General features: G+C 36.6%; 1 protein-coding gene across 4 annotated transcripts in view; it reads right to left on the reverse strand.

Moving 5' to 3' along the window:
* SLC25A40 (solute carrier family 25 member 40) overlaps positions 1-14,063 on the reverse strand; it is a 54,494-nt gene that overhangs the window by 21,190 nt on the left and 19,241 nt on the right. For all 4 annotated transcript variants that reach the window (XM_047694689.1, XM_047694690.1, XM_047694687.1 and 1 more), the window contains 4 exons: positions 10,012-10,080; positions 8,128-8,248; positions 6,777-6,836; positions 4,853-4,959 (listed from right to left, as the gene is read on the reverse strand). In XM_047694689.1, the coding sequence (XP_047550645.1) occupies positions 4,853-4,959; positions 6,777-6,836; positions 8,128-8,224 (264 nt within the window). In that variant the 5' untranslated portion in view covers positions 8,225-8,248; positions 10,012-10,080. The remainder of the gene's footprint in view (positions 1-4,852; positions 4,960-6,776; positions 6,837-8,127; positions 8,249-10,011; positions 10,081-14,063) is intronic.

The raw sequence follows: 14,063 nt of genomic DNA on the forward strand, positions 1-14,063 counted from the left end.
GCTCTCAGTGTGTTTGGGCAGCTATAACCATCCACCTTACAAACAACAGAAATTTATTTCCAACATTCTGGAGGCTGGAAGTTCCAGATCAGGGTACCAGCTAGATCAGAGGGACCCTCTTCCAGGTCTCTGATTTCTTATTGTATCCTCACATAGTTGAAGGGCAAGGGCGCTTGGGGACTCTTTTACAAGGTCATTAATTCCTTAGGTCCCTGCCTTCATGACCTCATCAACTTCAGCTCCACTCCTAATACCATCACTTCAGGCATTAGGATTTCAACATATGAATTTTGGGCAGACTTCAACATTCAGATCATCGCACCCGTCCAACAGTAAAGAGGTCTTCCACAGCACGGTGGGTCTGTGGATGCTAAGTAAGGAACTTGAACTTCCAGCTATACCCAGCACTAACAAGGTAGAACCCCTTTCCTCTGAGTTAAGTGTCAAAAAAGCCAGTTAAAATATAATGTTTAAATGAGATTCACAATATAATACACAAAATTTCCTGGTTTCAATAAAAAAAATCATTTGTCATTCTAAGAACCAAGAAGATGTCAAACTAAAATGAAAAAAGACAATAGATGCCAACAATGAGATAAGAATATTATAATTATCTGACAAAGATTTTAAAGTGGTCAACATAAAAATCACTGAATGCAGGCACCTGGGTGGCTCAGTGGGTTAAAGCCTCTGTCTTCAGCTCAGGTCATGATCTCAGGGTCCTGGGATGGAGCCCTGCATCGGACTCTCTGCTCAGCAGGGAGCCTGCTTCCTCCCTCTCTCTCTGCCTGCCTCTCTGCCTACTTGTGATCTCTGTCTGTCAAATAAATAAATAAAATCTTTAAAAAAAAAGAAATCATTAAAAAAAATCACTGAATGATCATTTATGAACACATCCAAAACAAACAAAAAATAAGGAAGACTCAGTAAAGAAATATATGCACCAAAACTACATGAAATTCTAAAAAATGTTCAAGTAATGCATAGAAGGGAAGACAAATAAAACAGCAAGAGAAAACATAGAGAAGGGGTACTTGGGTGGCTCAGTCAGTTAGGTACCTGCCTTTGGCTCAGGTCATGATCCTGGGGTCCTGGGATCAAGCCCCAAGTTATTCCCTGCTCAGCATGGAGTCTGCTTATCCCTCTCCCTCTAACCCTCCCCCTACTCATACTTTCTCTCACTTACTCCTTCTCTCTTAAATAAGTAAAATCTAAAAAAACAAAACAAAATAAAACAAAACAAAAAACCCCAAAAGGAAATGTCAGGCTGTTAACAATGAGACAACGGGCCCCAAATGGAGTCACTTATGCTAACCCCACATCAGCACACTGACAATACCTAAGCTAAATGCAGTTTCTGCCTCTAGCAAGAACGTGACCTTTAACCTGTCAATGTGTAATTAACAAGTTAGCACTAGTGAGGTAATATGCCTGAGAGAGTCCCAACCGCCCTCAGAGTAAGGTGACATTGCCTGTAACAATCTATTCTTTGTTAGAGTAATAACTTTCTAGCCCCGTCTTCTTCTGCCTATAAAAGTCTTCTGTCTATAAAGTCTTCTCAGAGATCCTTTCTACTTGCTAGATGCAATGCTGCCTAAATCATGAATTGTTGAATAAAGCCAATTAGATCTTCAAATTTACTCAGCTGAATTTTGTTTTCTTTTTTTTTTTTTTTTTTTTTTTAAAGATTTTATTTATTTCTTTGACAGAGACAGATCAGAAGTAGGCAGAGAGGCAGGCAGAGAGAGGAGGAAGCAGGCTCCCTGCTGAGCAGAGATCCTGATGTGGGACTCGATCCCAGGACCCTGAGATCATGACCTGAGCTAAAGGCAGAGGCTTTAACCCACTGAGCCACCCAGGCGCCCCTGAATTTTGTTTTCTAACAAGGGTTAAGTTCTACACTATCTGTAACTCTATGAAATATAGTTCAGATACATCAACTAAAAGATAAAAACTGACAGAATAGTTTAAAAAAAAGACTTAATTTTATGATGTTATAGGGGAGCAAAACTTGGCAACCAAAAAATGCAACTCTTTGGCATGTAGACTATTTTAGGCTGAATATTTTTAAGAAACAAAGTTCAGGAAGAACCTTTGACCTTCCCTCTGTCTAAAAGAGTTTAGAAAGAGGAATTGCTCTAGGAAGGGAGCTATCACCATAGATAACTATAGTGTAATATAAACTATGTGGAGTAGTAAGTGTAAGAAAGAAAGAAACAGTGGGGCACAGAGAGGAATTTTAGCAGTGTAATATAATAGGAGAAAATCTTCAGATCTAAAGAAAAATAAAGCATTCTTAGATTTGACACCTAAAGTAAGAAAAAAAAATGATAAATTGAACTTCCTCAAAATTAAGCTTTAATTCCACGAAAGACCCTGTTTAAAGAGGATGAAAATAAAAGTCAGAGAGTGGAAAAATTATTTGCAAATCCACACTTAACAGGATTATTGTCTAGATTTTATAAACAGTTCTCAAAACTTATCAGTAAAAATACAAACAGTTCAATTGGAAAATGGACAGGAGACATGAAGAGCCATTTCACTGAAGAGGATATACTAATAAATAATAAGCATATGAAAAGATGTTCAATATCAGTAGCCACTAAGGAAATGTGTATTAAAACCACAATGAGTGTTCATTACATATCTCTCAAAACCACTAAAATAAAAATAGTGACAACATCAAAGGCTAGTGAGGATGTCAAGGAATGAGAATAGTTACACACTGCTGCTGGGAATGCAAAATGGTACCACCATTTGTCTAGAGAACAGTTTCTTAAACTATAAACATACAACTATCATATGACCTCGCAACTGCACTCCTGGGTATTTATCCTAGAGAAACAAAGACTTATGGTGATATTATGATTTATAATTAGAAATATACATTTTGTAAAGTTTAAAAAATTAAAAAAAAAAAAAAGAAATATACATTTTGTCTTTGTCTATGGTTCCTGGCACAAAATTCCTAAAACCACTGTAATTTCCTAATTGACAAAAAGCAATAGAAGCATCTTTTGTTATAATACTCAGCCTTTTGTTCTCAGTCCTAAAATAGATCCAGAGAATAAAGGTGAAAAGAGTATCTTTTGTTGTTTATAACAAATTTGATCAATCATGTCTATATAAGAAAACCTCCATAAAAATCCCTCAACTATAGGGCTTGGAGGCTTCCAGGTTGGTGAACACATGGAGGTACAAGGAGGGTGACACACCAAGAAAAGGAAGTTCCACACCCACCCCTCAAGCCCTGCCCTATGCATCTCTTCTAACTGGTTTCTCCTGAGTTGTATCCTTTCATAAAAAACTGGTCACCTAGTTAGTAAACTGTTTTCTGGAGTTCTGTGAGCTATTCTAGCAATTCACTGAATCCATGAAGGGGGTTGTGGGACCCTCAGATTTACAGCCAGTTAGTCAGAAACACAGGTGACAACCTGGCCTGTGACTGTCATCTGAAGTGGGAGCAGTCTTATGGTGTCAGGATTGACTTAAACTATAGGATACCTGGTTGGTGTTCACTGGTAACTGAAGAATTGCTTGGCACAGATGAAAAAACCCACATATCTGGTTTATAGTGTTGTAAACAGTGCTCCCAGAGAAAACCAGTGAGTGGTTTGTTGTTGTTGTTTTAATATTTGCTTTCGCACAAAAACCTGAGAATGAATCTATGTAGCAGCTTTATGTGAAAAAGCTCTAAACTGGCCACAACCGAGAAAACAAACTGGTACATCAATACCCTGGAACTAGTAACAATAAAAGGAACTAACTCTTGATAAATGCAACAACTTGGATGAATTGCCAGATAAATTACGCTAAGTGAGAAGTACTAATTCAAAAATGTTATATGCAGGTCATCATTCCGTTCTCGCACTGAGAAAATGATATAAATGGGGGCGCCTGGGTGGCTCAGTGGGTTAAGCCGCTGCCTTCGGCTCAGGTCATGATCTCAGGGTCCTGGGATCGAGCCCCGCATCGGGCTCTCTGCTCAGCAGGAAGCCTGCTTCCTCCTCTCTCTCTGCCTGCCTCTCTGCCTGCTTATGATCTCTGTCTGTCAAATAAATAAATAAATAAAATCTTTAAAAAAAAAAAAAAAAGAAAATGATATAAATGAAGAACACATTAGCCACTGCCAGGAATTAAGGAGCAGGTGAGAGCACAAAGGAAATGCGGTGGTTGTAACAGGGGAGCAGGAAGGATGCTGTGGCGACAGAATTGTTCTATACCTTTAATGTATCAAAGTCAATATCCTGGTTGTGATATTGTACTGCTTTTGTAGGACATTAACCTTCGGTGGGCGGGGTGGGGAGGAGGAAAAGATACAAGGGATCTGTCTGTATATTTTTCTTAAAGTTGAGTATTATCTACAAATATGTTAAAATAAAATAGTTTAGGGGCATCTGGGTGGTTCAGTCAGTAAAATGGCCAACTCTCAATTTCGACTCAGGTCATTATCTCAGGATTGTGGGAGTAAGCCTCGAGTCAGGCTCTGCATTCAGCAGGGAGTCTGCTTGTGGATTCTCTCTCCCCGTGCCCCACACCCCTCCTTGCATGCATGTAATCTCTCAAATAAAATACATACATACATACATAATTTTTTTTAAATTAAGAAGTTTTAAAAAATTGACTCCATTTTTTCTTTCCACATAAAAAAGCATGAATAGATGAAAGTAACAAGTTAATTAAAAGCAAAGAAGTACTTCCCTTTTCCTGCCTCAACATCTATGTTTTAACTGTAAGTGTGCTAACTATATCATGGACTTAATATTCATCTGCAACTGGTAGATCTTTCATACACAGATTAAATATAAAAACAGAAAACATAATGTAATTCTAAATAACATAATCTCCTTACCAATGTACCCTGGAAACGTCCTGGTTTCTTATACCACGCTTTGTTGCCTTCCTCTTCACAGAAACACAGATGATCCATAAGTCCGTTACTATACACAAAACATTTTCCTAACAAAGAAGGTCCCAACAGTCAAAAATTATTTCACAAAACTGTACTATTTTTACAGAGGAACAAATTCAAAGTACAATGAGTGGACTAGAAAATTATGAAAAGAGATACAACTTTGTTTTTACATTTTATGATGAAAAATACGTAAATTAATTTACCTAATGACAAAGAACTGGCCTCTAAACTCAAAGTGGTGAAAAGTAATTGAGTAAATTGATGAATTTTATGTTTTCATAAATGTAGTAAGCAAATGCACACAGAAATAAATTCTTTTAGGGTATCTGAGGGAATGCATAGGAATATAAAGGAGGAAAACCTGCTTTGAAATGAGCACATAGGTATACATCTTCTCCACTTGACAACAAGAAAACTCTGGTACCCAAGGGAAATTCAGACAAAAAAAAATTTTTTTTAAATTATACATACATTAAACATACATATCTGTATATACACATTATGTAAACATATACAGAAATCTAATGGATAGCTGAAACTTGTTAAGAGAGTAGATGTTAAAAATTCTCTTAACATGAAAAGAATTGTTAATTTTGTGAGGGGACTGACTAAACTTACTGTGGTGATCTTTTCGCAATATATACATACATCAAGTCATCACATGGCACACCTCAAACTAATACAATGTTATATGTAAATTACACCTCAATTAGAAAAATACACAATTAAAAAAAGTTCTTTTCGGGTGCCTGGGCAGCTCAGTTGGTTAAGACACTGCCTTAGGCTCAGGCCATGATTCTGGCTTCCTGGGATCCAGTCCCATATTGGGCTCCCCCTGCTCTGCAGGGAGCCTGCTTCTCCCTTTCCCTGCCACTCCCCCTGCTTGGGCTCTCTCTGTGTCAAATAAATAAAATAAAATCTTAAAAAAAAAAGTTCTTCTCTATCAATGCAAACAGTGCTATGTTGACTCTTTCTCTGTATTTATGCTGTTCATTCTAGATATTTATCAGCTTCTCGTTAATTTACCTCAACTTTCCCTCATAGCTATCCTTTCCCATTACTGGACTCACCCTGCCTGCCAAAATTATCTTTTCTGTTCAACCATATATATGAGTCTTGTATACATAGGTCTAAGTGTCTCCTTCTGCTTTTAAGGATTTCTTAAGTATGTAGGAAACTGCTTTCCTTTTAGTCTCCTCCTACAATCTATCTATCCTGTCCTCCGTCTGAACTATAACTGTTGTTCATTCCATCTCAGTGCTGTGCTCATCAGAGTGGCATTTCTGTCTGAGCCAACATTCTCACAGTCCAAGCAGTCTGTTTTCTGCTATTTAAACAAGTTTGTCATAATCTTTATAAAACTGTAAAAGATTTATCAAGGAACTGCTATTTTTGCCCATCTAATAAAGATGTATAACTACTCTTTTCAAGTTCATATAAACTATACTGGCCAACAATTAACCAAGCTGCCTGATAAAATAATCATTTTCTACCACTATATTCAAGCAACAGTTAGATAACTGTTGGATGAATGTTTTAGAATGTGCACAGCTTTTGGACTATGAAGGAAGCTAGATTCTAAGGCCCCTCATGCTTAGAATTCTGGTCTTACTTGTGAGGCACATACTCAAATATTAAACCATTCTATGCTTTAATTAGGTATGTAAAAGTGTTATGACTGTTTTATATATTATTTATTTTCTGGCTAGACCCCATGATGTACAAGTACTGAAAAAAATTTCCTGCCTGAGTGTAAGGAGGTATGAGCTTTTAAAAATTAACAAAAAAATTATTCAAACAAAAATGAATAAAGTAACACTTAAAAGCCTGACAATATTTTCAGGGTAACTAGTACACATACCTTTGGAGAAAGGGTTGTTTTGGGCTTGGAGTCGAATTTTAACAACGTCAAGGGGTGTCACTATGAAGAAACATAAATTTTAATTAGGCAGTGATACCTATAAATGGTACAGATATTTGTCCAAAATTCACAAAATATATCAAATCAATTCCTCTTCATGACTATATAATAAGTAAGATTATTATCTTAAAATGGTTTTAAATTTAACATTCTCATTTTTGACCCTGAATTCTGTTTAAAGAGGATCAATGAGAAGACAATGTAATGATTTCTCTTATGACTACTAAACTGTCATTTTTAATATTTCTATAACAATAATTCCATTAACGTTAAAACGAAAATACTAGTATTTTAAAGAAGATACATCATCTAAGGTAAAGAATAAGTGTTTTGGAAGTCTATGTAAAAATCTGAGAATAACTCTGTATTACAACTAATGAATAATCAAACAATACTAGTCTTCCTCATCTGTTAAATTCAGCTGTATCAAAAAAAAAACTATACATAATGAAGATCTGAATAAGTTAGCCAGAAATCATCTTTACTATCACACAGTGTTACTCCATTCAGGAACAGCATGGTAAAGGAGAATGATCTTAATTTGCATGCTATTTTATCCAGGTAGAAAAAAAAGGCCAAATAGTGGTTCTAAGAAAACTTCTCCTCCTCTAAGAATGAGGAGGTCATGGTAAATCATTAGATGATCTCTAAAATCTTTGCAACACTAACATTCTGACCTGAAGTAAAATACTACACCTGAAAGCAATACATTTGTTCTAATCATCTATTTTAAATAAACCGGCCAACTTAAAAACCACTGAAATACAAACTATCACCTAAGTCATTTGTCTTTCTGTGAAAGAAATGGACTAAAAAACCAGAAAAATGTGGCCCAGAGGAATTAAAGAAATTCATGGTTAATGCAAGCAAAGGAAAACATAATTTGTATTTGTTTCTACCATAACTTGCCCAAATTTTGTGTTATTCGTTATACTAATATTTTATTCTATCTTCTTTGTTTCTATTTTAAAAAAGGCTAACAGAGTTATAAAAATTCAATATTGACAGGAACCTCAAAGAACTCCTGGTTTCAGCCCCTACTTCTATAGATGAAAAATGAGGTTCAGAGAGAAGTAGGGACTATCCCAAAGGGCACTTAGCCTGCAAATGGCAAAGCAAGGAATAAAAGTCAAGTCTCTTGATTCTCTGTCCAAGGTTCTTTTCATGTTACCATGCTCATGGAGAGAAAGCATGAGGCAGCATGAATGATAATTTTAGCATTATTTCACAGATGGTAACCTCAAATGGAAATCATTCAGTTACAGAATCCACAAGAGTAACATTATTCTACCCATTAGTGATGTCAGTATAGCTCCACTGCAGGAAGCAAGCATTTGTTGAAGAGGTGTCACTTTGATAATCTGTGGTCCCTCTGATTCAGGATCCATATTTTTAACTGACTGAAGAAAAATCTGTTAAGGAAAAGATGTAAAATAAAAGTTTAACAAACATACCTTTAAGTTTGATTGCCATAAATTAAATAAACTATAAAAACAACCAGTATTAATATTAAAGCACATGTTGACCAGTATCAAAAATGAATACCTAAGTTCTATACAAAGGCAATACACAACTGTCATTAATAAAATATGTACTCTCATTCTCCAAATGCACTTCAGCTGTGTGAGCAGCAACATATTTATAAGACAGGTAAGAGAGCAGTAAGGAAACAGACTCTAGCCAGGTAACAGAATGAAGGCACCCGACTAATAAGTCTCAGAATTTGTGCATTTAGCCTCATAAGAACTACTCAGATAACTCTCATCTAATGGAGAGTTAGCAAATATACCACTATTGTACTACACACCAAAAGTTGCTATGAAGGTATAAAATAAAAACACATAATCTTCGAAAGAAGCATTATCTTAAAAAAATTTGGTGAGAAAACATATACTCCTTTGCAAAAAGCCAGTTAATATAAGTATAAAAATCACTTATAAACCTTTTCTTCAAAAATAACCACTAGCAATATAAGTGTCATCTTTCCAAATGTCTAGGTACACACAAATACATTTATATGCATGTCCATATGTATATAATACATACAGACACACATGTACATACAAATTACATGTTTACTAGTCAAATATGTATAAATATTCATATATCTGTGTACACGCATCTTTTTTTTTTTTAAGGTTTTATTTATTTATTTGACAGAGAGAGATCACAAGTAGGCAGAGAGGCAGGCAGAGAGAGAGGGGGAAGCAGGCTTCCTGCTGAGCAGAAAGCTCGACACGGGGCTCAATCCCAGGACCCTGATATCATGACCTGAGCCGAAGGCAGAGGCTTAACCCACTGAGCCACCCAGGCACCCTACACACATCTTTTTAAAAGATCTTGTTTAAAGAAACAAATAGGTTCCACTGCCTGGGTAGCTCAGTCAGTTAAGTGTCCGACTCTTGGTTTCAGCTCAGGTCACAATCGCAGGGGTCATAAGACCAAGTACCATGTCTGGCTCCAGGCTCAGTGCAGAGTCCACTTGAGATTCTCTGCTTTTCCCTCTTCCTCTGCCCCTCCCCCTGCTCTTGCGACCAAGCACTCTCTCTCTCAAATAAATAAAATATTAAAAAAATATATATATTTCTATTGCTTAGTAGCCAGAGTGGGCACTTAAAAATACAGACACTGTATCAATAAATATAGAGGTACGTTGTCATTTTTAATACAGTTTTTTATATTTGTCTCCTATTGTTAGATAACTATGTTACTGTCAAATTTTCCTTATTCATTTATTCATACACTCTTATACAAATATCTCCATACACACAACTTTTTGTAGTCTTCCTAGAATTACTACAGAAGAAAAAGTAAGAGTGTGAGGCTCAACTAAAAACTTGAGACAAATTGCCAAAATGCTTTCCAGAAAGGAGGGACCAATTTACACTTCCACTGGAAATAAATAAGATCCTATTAACCCAAAATTTCACCAAACTCTCCCTCTCGTTACATACCACTTATTTTTTTTATGAACAGTTTGAAAGTAGTTTGCATACAACACACCCTGTTATTCTAATTACCTCAGAATATTCTTATATTTCACAGTAACATTATCAAATTGAGGAAACTTAGTACTCTGTAGTTTATATTCCAATTTTATCAGTTATCCCAATAATCAACTTTATAAAAATGAATGGTAGTTTAATTGTTTCTTTAGATTTTTATTATTACTCACCTGGTTTAAGTCTTTTCTTCAACTCTATGCTCCAATATTTTATTGTTTGTAACATCAGTAGCTGAAAATCTGTAGTGAAAAATGAAAACAATTGTCTTATCTTTTCACACCAGAAAGGGAGAACCTCACGGAAAGGAGCATGTAAAAAAACCTTAAAAGACAAATCAACAGGGGTGCCTGGGTGGCTCAGTGGGTTAAGCCTCTGCCTTCGGCTCAGATCATGATCTCAGGGTCCTGGGATCAAGCCCTGCACTGGGCTCTCTGCTCAGCAGGGATCCTGCTTCCCACCCCCCTGCCTGCCTCTGGTCTCGGTCAAATTAAAAAAAATAAATAAATTAAAAATAAAAAAACAGACAGAGGCACCTGGGTGGCTCAGTGGGTTAAAGCCTCTGCCTTCGGTTCAGGTCATGATCCCAGGGTCCTGGGATCAAGCCCCACATCGGGCTCTCTGCTCAGTGGGAAGCCTGCTTCCCTGCCCCTCTGTCTGCTTGTGATCTCTGTCTGTCAAATAAATAAATAAAATCTTTTAAAAAACAAGGAAAAAGACAAATCAACAAATATTTATTGAATACCTTCTATTAAGTGCTTTGAGGAATATGAAAAGCATTCCAGAAATGCTCATATTACATTTATTAAATTTCATTTATAAAACTTCATAGTATAATAAACTTCGGGGCACCTCAGTGGCTTGGTCGGTGAAGCATCTGCCTTTGGGTCCTGATCCTGGGGTCCTGGGATCAACCCTGTGCCAGCCTGGCTCCCTGCCCAGAGGAGAGTCTGCTTCTCTGTCTTCCTCTGCCCCTCCCATAAGCAAGCTCATGCTTGCTCTTTCTTCCTCAAATAAATAAATAGAATCTTTAAAAAAATAGTATAATAAACTTCATTTATTAAACTTCATTTATAAATCTTCACATTGTCCCAGTAAATTCATTTTGCTTAAAAAAAAAAACAAAACTCTCAGAGCACCTGGGTTGTTCAGTTAAGTATCAGACTCTATCTTAGCTCAGGTCTTGATCTCAGAGTCATGAGTTCAAGTCTGGTGTTGGGCTCCACACTGGACGTGGAGCCAGACATGGTACTCGGTCTTATGACCCCTAGGATCGTGACTAGATCTGAAACCAAGAATTGGATGCTTAACTGACTGAGCCACCCAGGCAGTGGAACCTATTTATGTTTTTTATCATTTCAAAACAAAACAAAAAATTCTAGAAGCTGAAAATGCTGATCAATCTTGGTATCACGAGTCAACTAGATTTTGTGACACAAAATTATGTCACCAGGATTATCTGTAAAGCATTTTGCAGAGAAAAAACCTTTAATTTTAATCTAAACAATCCATTAGATCTAACTTCCAATTTATAGAAAATTCAGAGAGTAAAGTAAGAGGGTAAAGAATACCAAAAAATAGAAGTTGAAATACCATATAGGACTATTGTCTTCATTCTTTTTTTTTTTTTTTAAAGATTTTATTTATTTATTTGACAGAGAGAGACCACAAGTAGACGGAGAGGAAGGCAGAGAGAGAGAGAGAGAGAGAGGGAAGCAGGCTTCTTGCTGAACAGAGAGCCCGATGTGGGACTCGATCCCAGGACCCTGAGATCATGACCTGAGCCGAAGGCAGCGGCTTAACCCACTGAGCCACCCAGGCGCCCCAATTGTCTTCATTCTTTAACAATGAAATTAAGTTGGGAAAAAGGTAGCAGGGAAGGGAGAACTGTTCTAGAATAAGGGAATCTTCTGAGAGTCACCAACCAGATACATCCTGGTTCAAATAAATAAAATTTTAAAAGTCAGTTTGAGAGTATATAAAGAAATCTGAATATGGGCTAAACATGGACTGGATATTAGATAAAATTAAAAATTATTATTTTTTGGTGAGATAATGGTATTATACCAATACCAGTTTAATACCAGTTATAATGAAAGGGTCTTTTTTTTTTTTTTAAGAAATTCATATTATAAATATTAAAGGCTAAAATGTTGTAATAGTTGTAGTTCATAATACTTCAGAAAAAATAAATAATAAATAAATTTATTTATTTATTATCCTGAACAACAGGATTTTTTAGGTTTGTGAAATATATGCAGAATCTCCAAGTCTAAGAAAATACTCCTAACATTCTTTTATATGAACATGGATAAGTGGGAAAATAATATACACATGTTAGAATATAGGTACATTCCTCCTCCAGAAATAAAAGGCCTACAATGCTTTATTTTGACATCTATTCCAGCAAAGTTGGCACCTGAATATGCTCAAACTTGAAACTAAAGCCAGAAAGATAGTTATGTTTCTAGTAATTGTTACAGAATGTTAAGGGGAAAAAGTCAGAAATTTAGAGGTAACATTTTATAACTTAGAATTAAGGTTACTGGATTTTTTATTACTTTTTTATTTCTTTTCAGCGTAACAGTATTCATTGTTTTTGCACCACACCCAGTGCTCCATGCAATACGTGCCCTCCTTAATATCCACTACCTGGCTCCCCCAACCTCTCACCCCCAGACCCTTCAAAACCCTCAGGTTGTTTTTGAGAGTCCATAGTCTCTCATGGTTCACCTCCCCTTCCAATTTCCCTCAACTCCCTTCTCCTCTCCATCTCCCCATGTCCTCCATGTTATTTGTTATGCTCCGCAAATAAGTGAAACCATATGATAATTGACTCTCTCTGCTTGACTTATTTCACTCAGCATAATCTCTTCCAGTCCCGTCCATGTTGCTATAAAAGTTGGGTATTCAACCTTTCTGATGGAGGCATAATACTCCATAGTGTATATGGACCACATCTTCCTTATCCATTTGTCCGTTGAAGGGGATCTTGGTTCTTTCCACAGTATGGCGACCACGGCTGTTGCTGCTATAAACATTGGGGTACAGATGGCCCTTCTTTTCACTACATCTGTATCTTTGGGGTAAATACCCAGTAGTGCAATTGCAGAGTCATAGGGAAGCTCTATTTTTAATTTCTTGAGGAATCTCCACACTGTTTTCCAAGTGGCTGCACCAACTTGCATTCCCACCAACAGTGTAAGAGGGTTCCCCTTTCTCCACATCCTCTCCAACATACGTTGTTTCCTGTCTTGTTAATTTTGGCCATTCTAACTGGTGTAAGGTGGTATCTCAATGTGGTTTTAATTTGAATTTCCCTGATGGCTAGTAATGATGAACATTTTTTCATGTGTCTGACAGCCATTTGTATGTCTTCATTGGAGAAGTGTCTGTTCATATCTTCTGCCCATTTTTTGATATGATTATCTGTTTTGTGTGTGTTGAGTTTGAGAAGTTCTTTATAGATCCTGGATATCAACCTTTGTCTCTACTGTCATTTGCAAATATCTTCTCCCATTCCGTGGGTTGCCTCTTTGTTTTGTTGACGGTTTCCTTTGCTGTGCAGAAGCTTTTGATTTTGATGAAGTCCCAAAAGTTCATTTTCGCTTTTGTTTCCTTTGCCTTTGGAGACATGTCTTGAAAGAAGTTGCTGTGGCTGATATCGAAGAGGTTACTGCCTATGTTCTCCTCTAGGATTCTGATGGATTCCTGTCTCACATTGAGGTCTTTTATCCATTTCGAGTTTATCTTTGTGTACGGTGTAAGAAAATGGTCGAGTTTCATTCTTCTACATATAGCTGTCCAATTTTCCCAGCACCATTTATTGAAGAAACTGTCTTTTTTCCACTGTATACTTTTTGCTGTTTTGTCGAAGATTATTTGACCATAGAGTTGAGGGTCCATATCTGGGCTCTCTACTCTGTTCCACTGGTCTATGTGTCTGTTTTTATGCCAGTACTATGCTGTCTTGGTGATCACAGCTTTGTAGTAAAGCTTAAGATCAGGTAATGTGATGCCGCCAGTTTTATTTTTGTTTTTCAACATTTCCTTAGCAATTCGGAGTCTCTTCTGATTCCACACAAATTTTAGGATTATTTGCTCCAGCTCTTTGAAAAATACTGGTGGAATTTTGATCGGAATGGCATTAAAAGTATAGATTGCTCTAGGCAGTACAGACATTTTAACAATGTTTATTCTTCTGATCCAAGAGCATGTAATGGTC

The sequence above is a fragment of the Lutra lutra genome, chromosome 11, assembly GCF_902655055.1.
Source record: "Lutra lutra chromosome 11, mLutLut1.2, whole genome shotgun sequence".
NCBI lineage: Eukaryota > Metazoa > Chordata > Mammalia > Carnivora > Mustelidae > Lutra > Lutra lutra.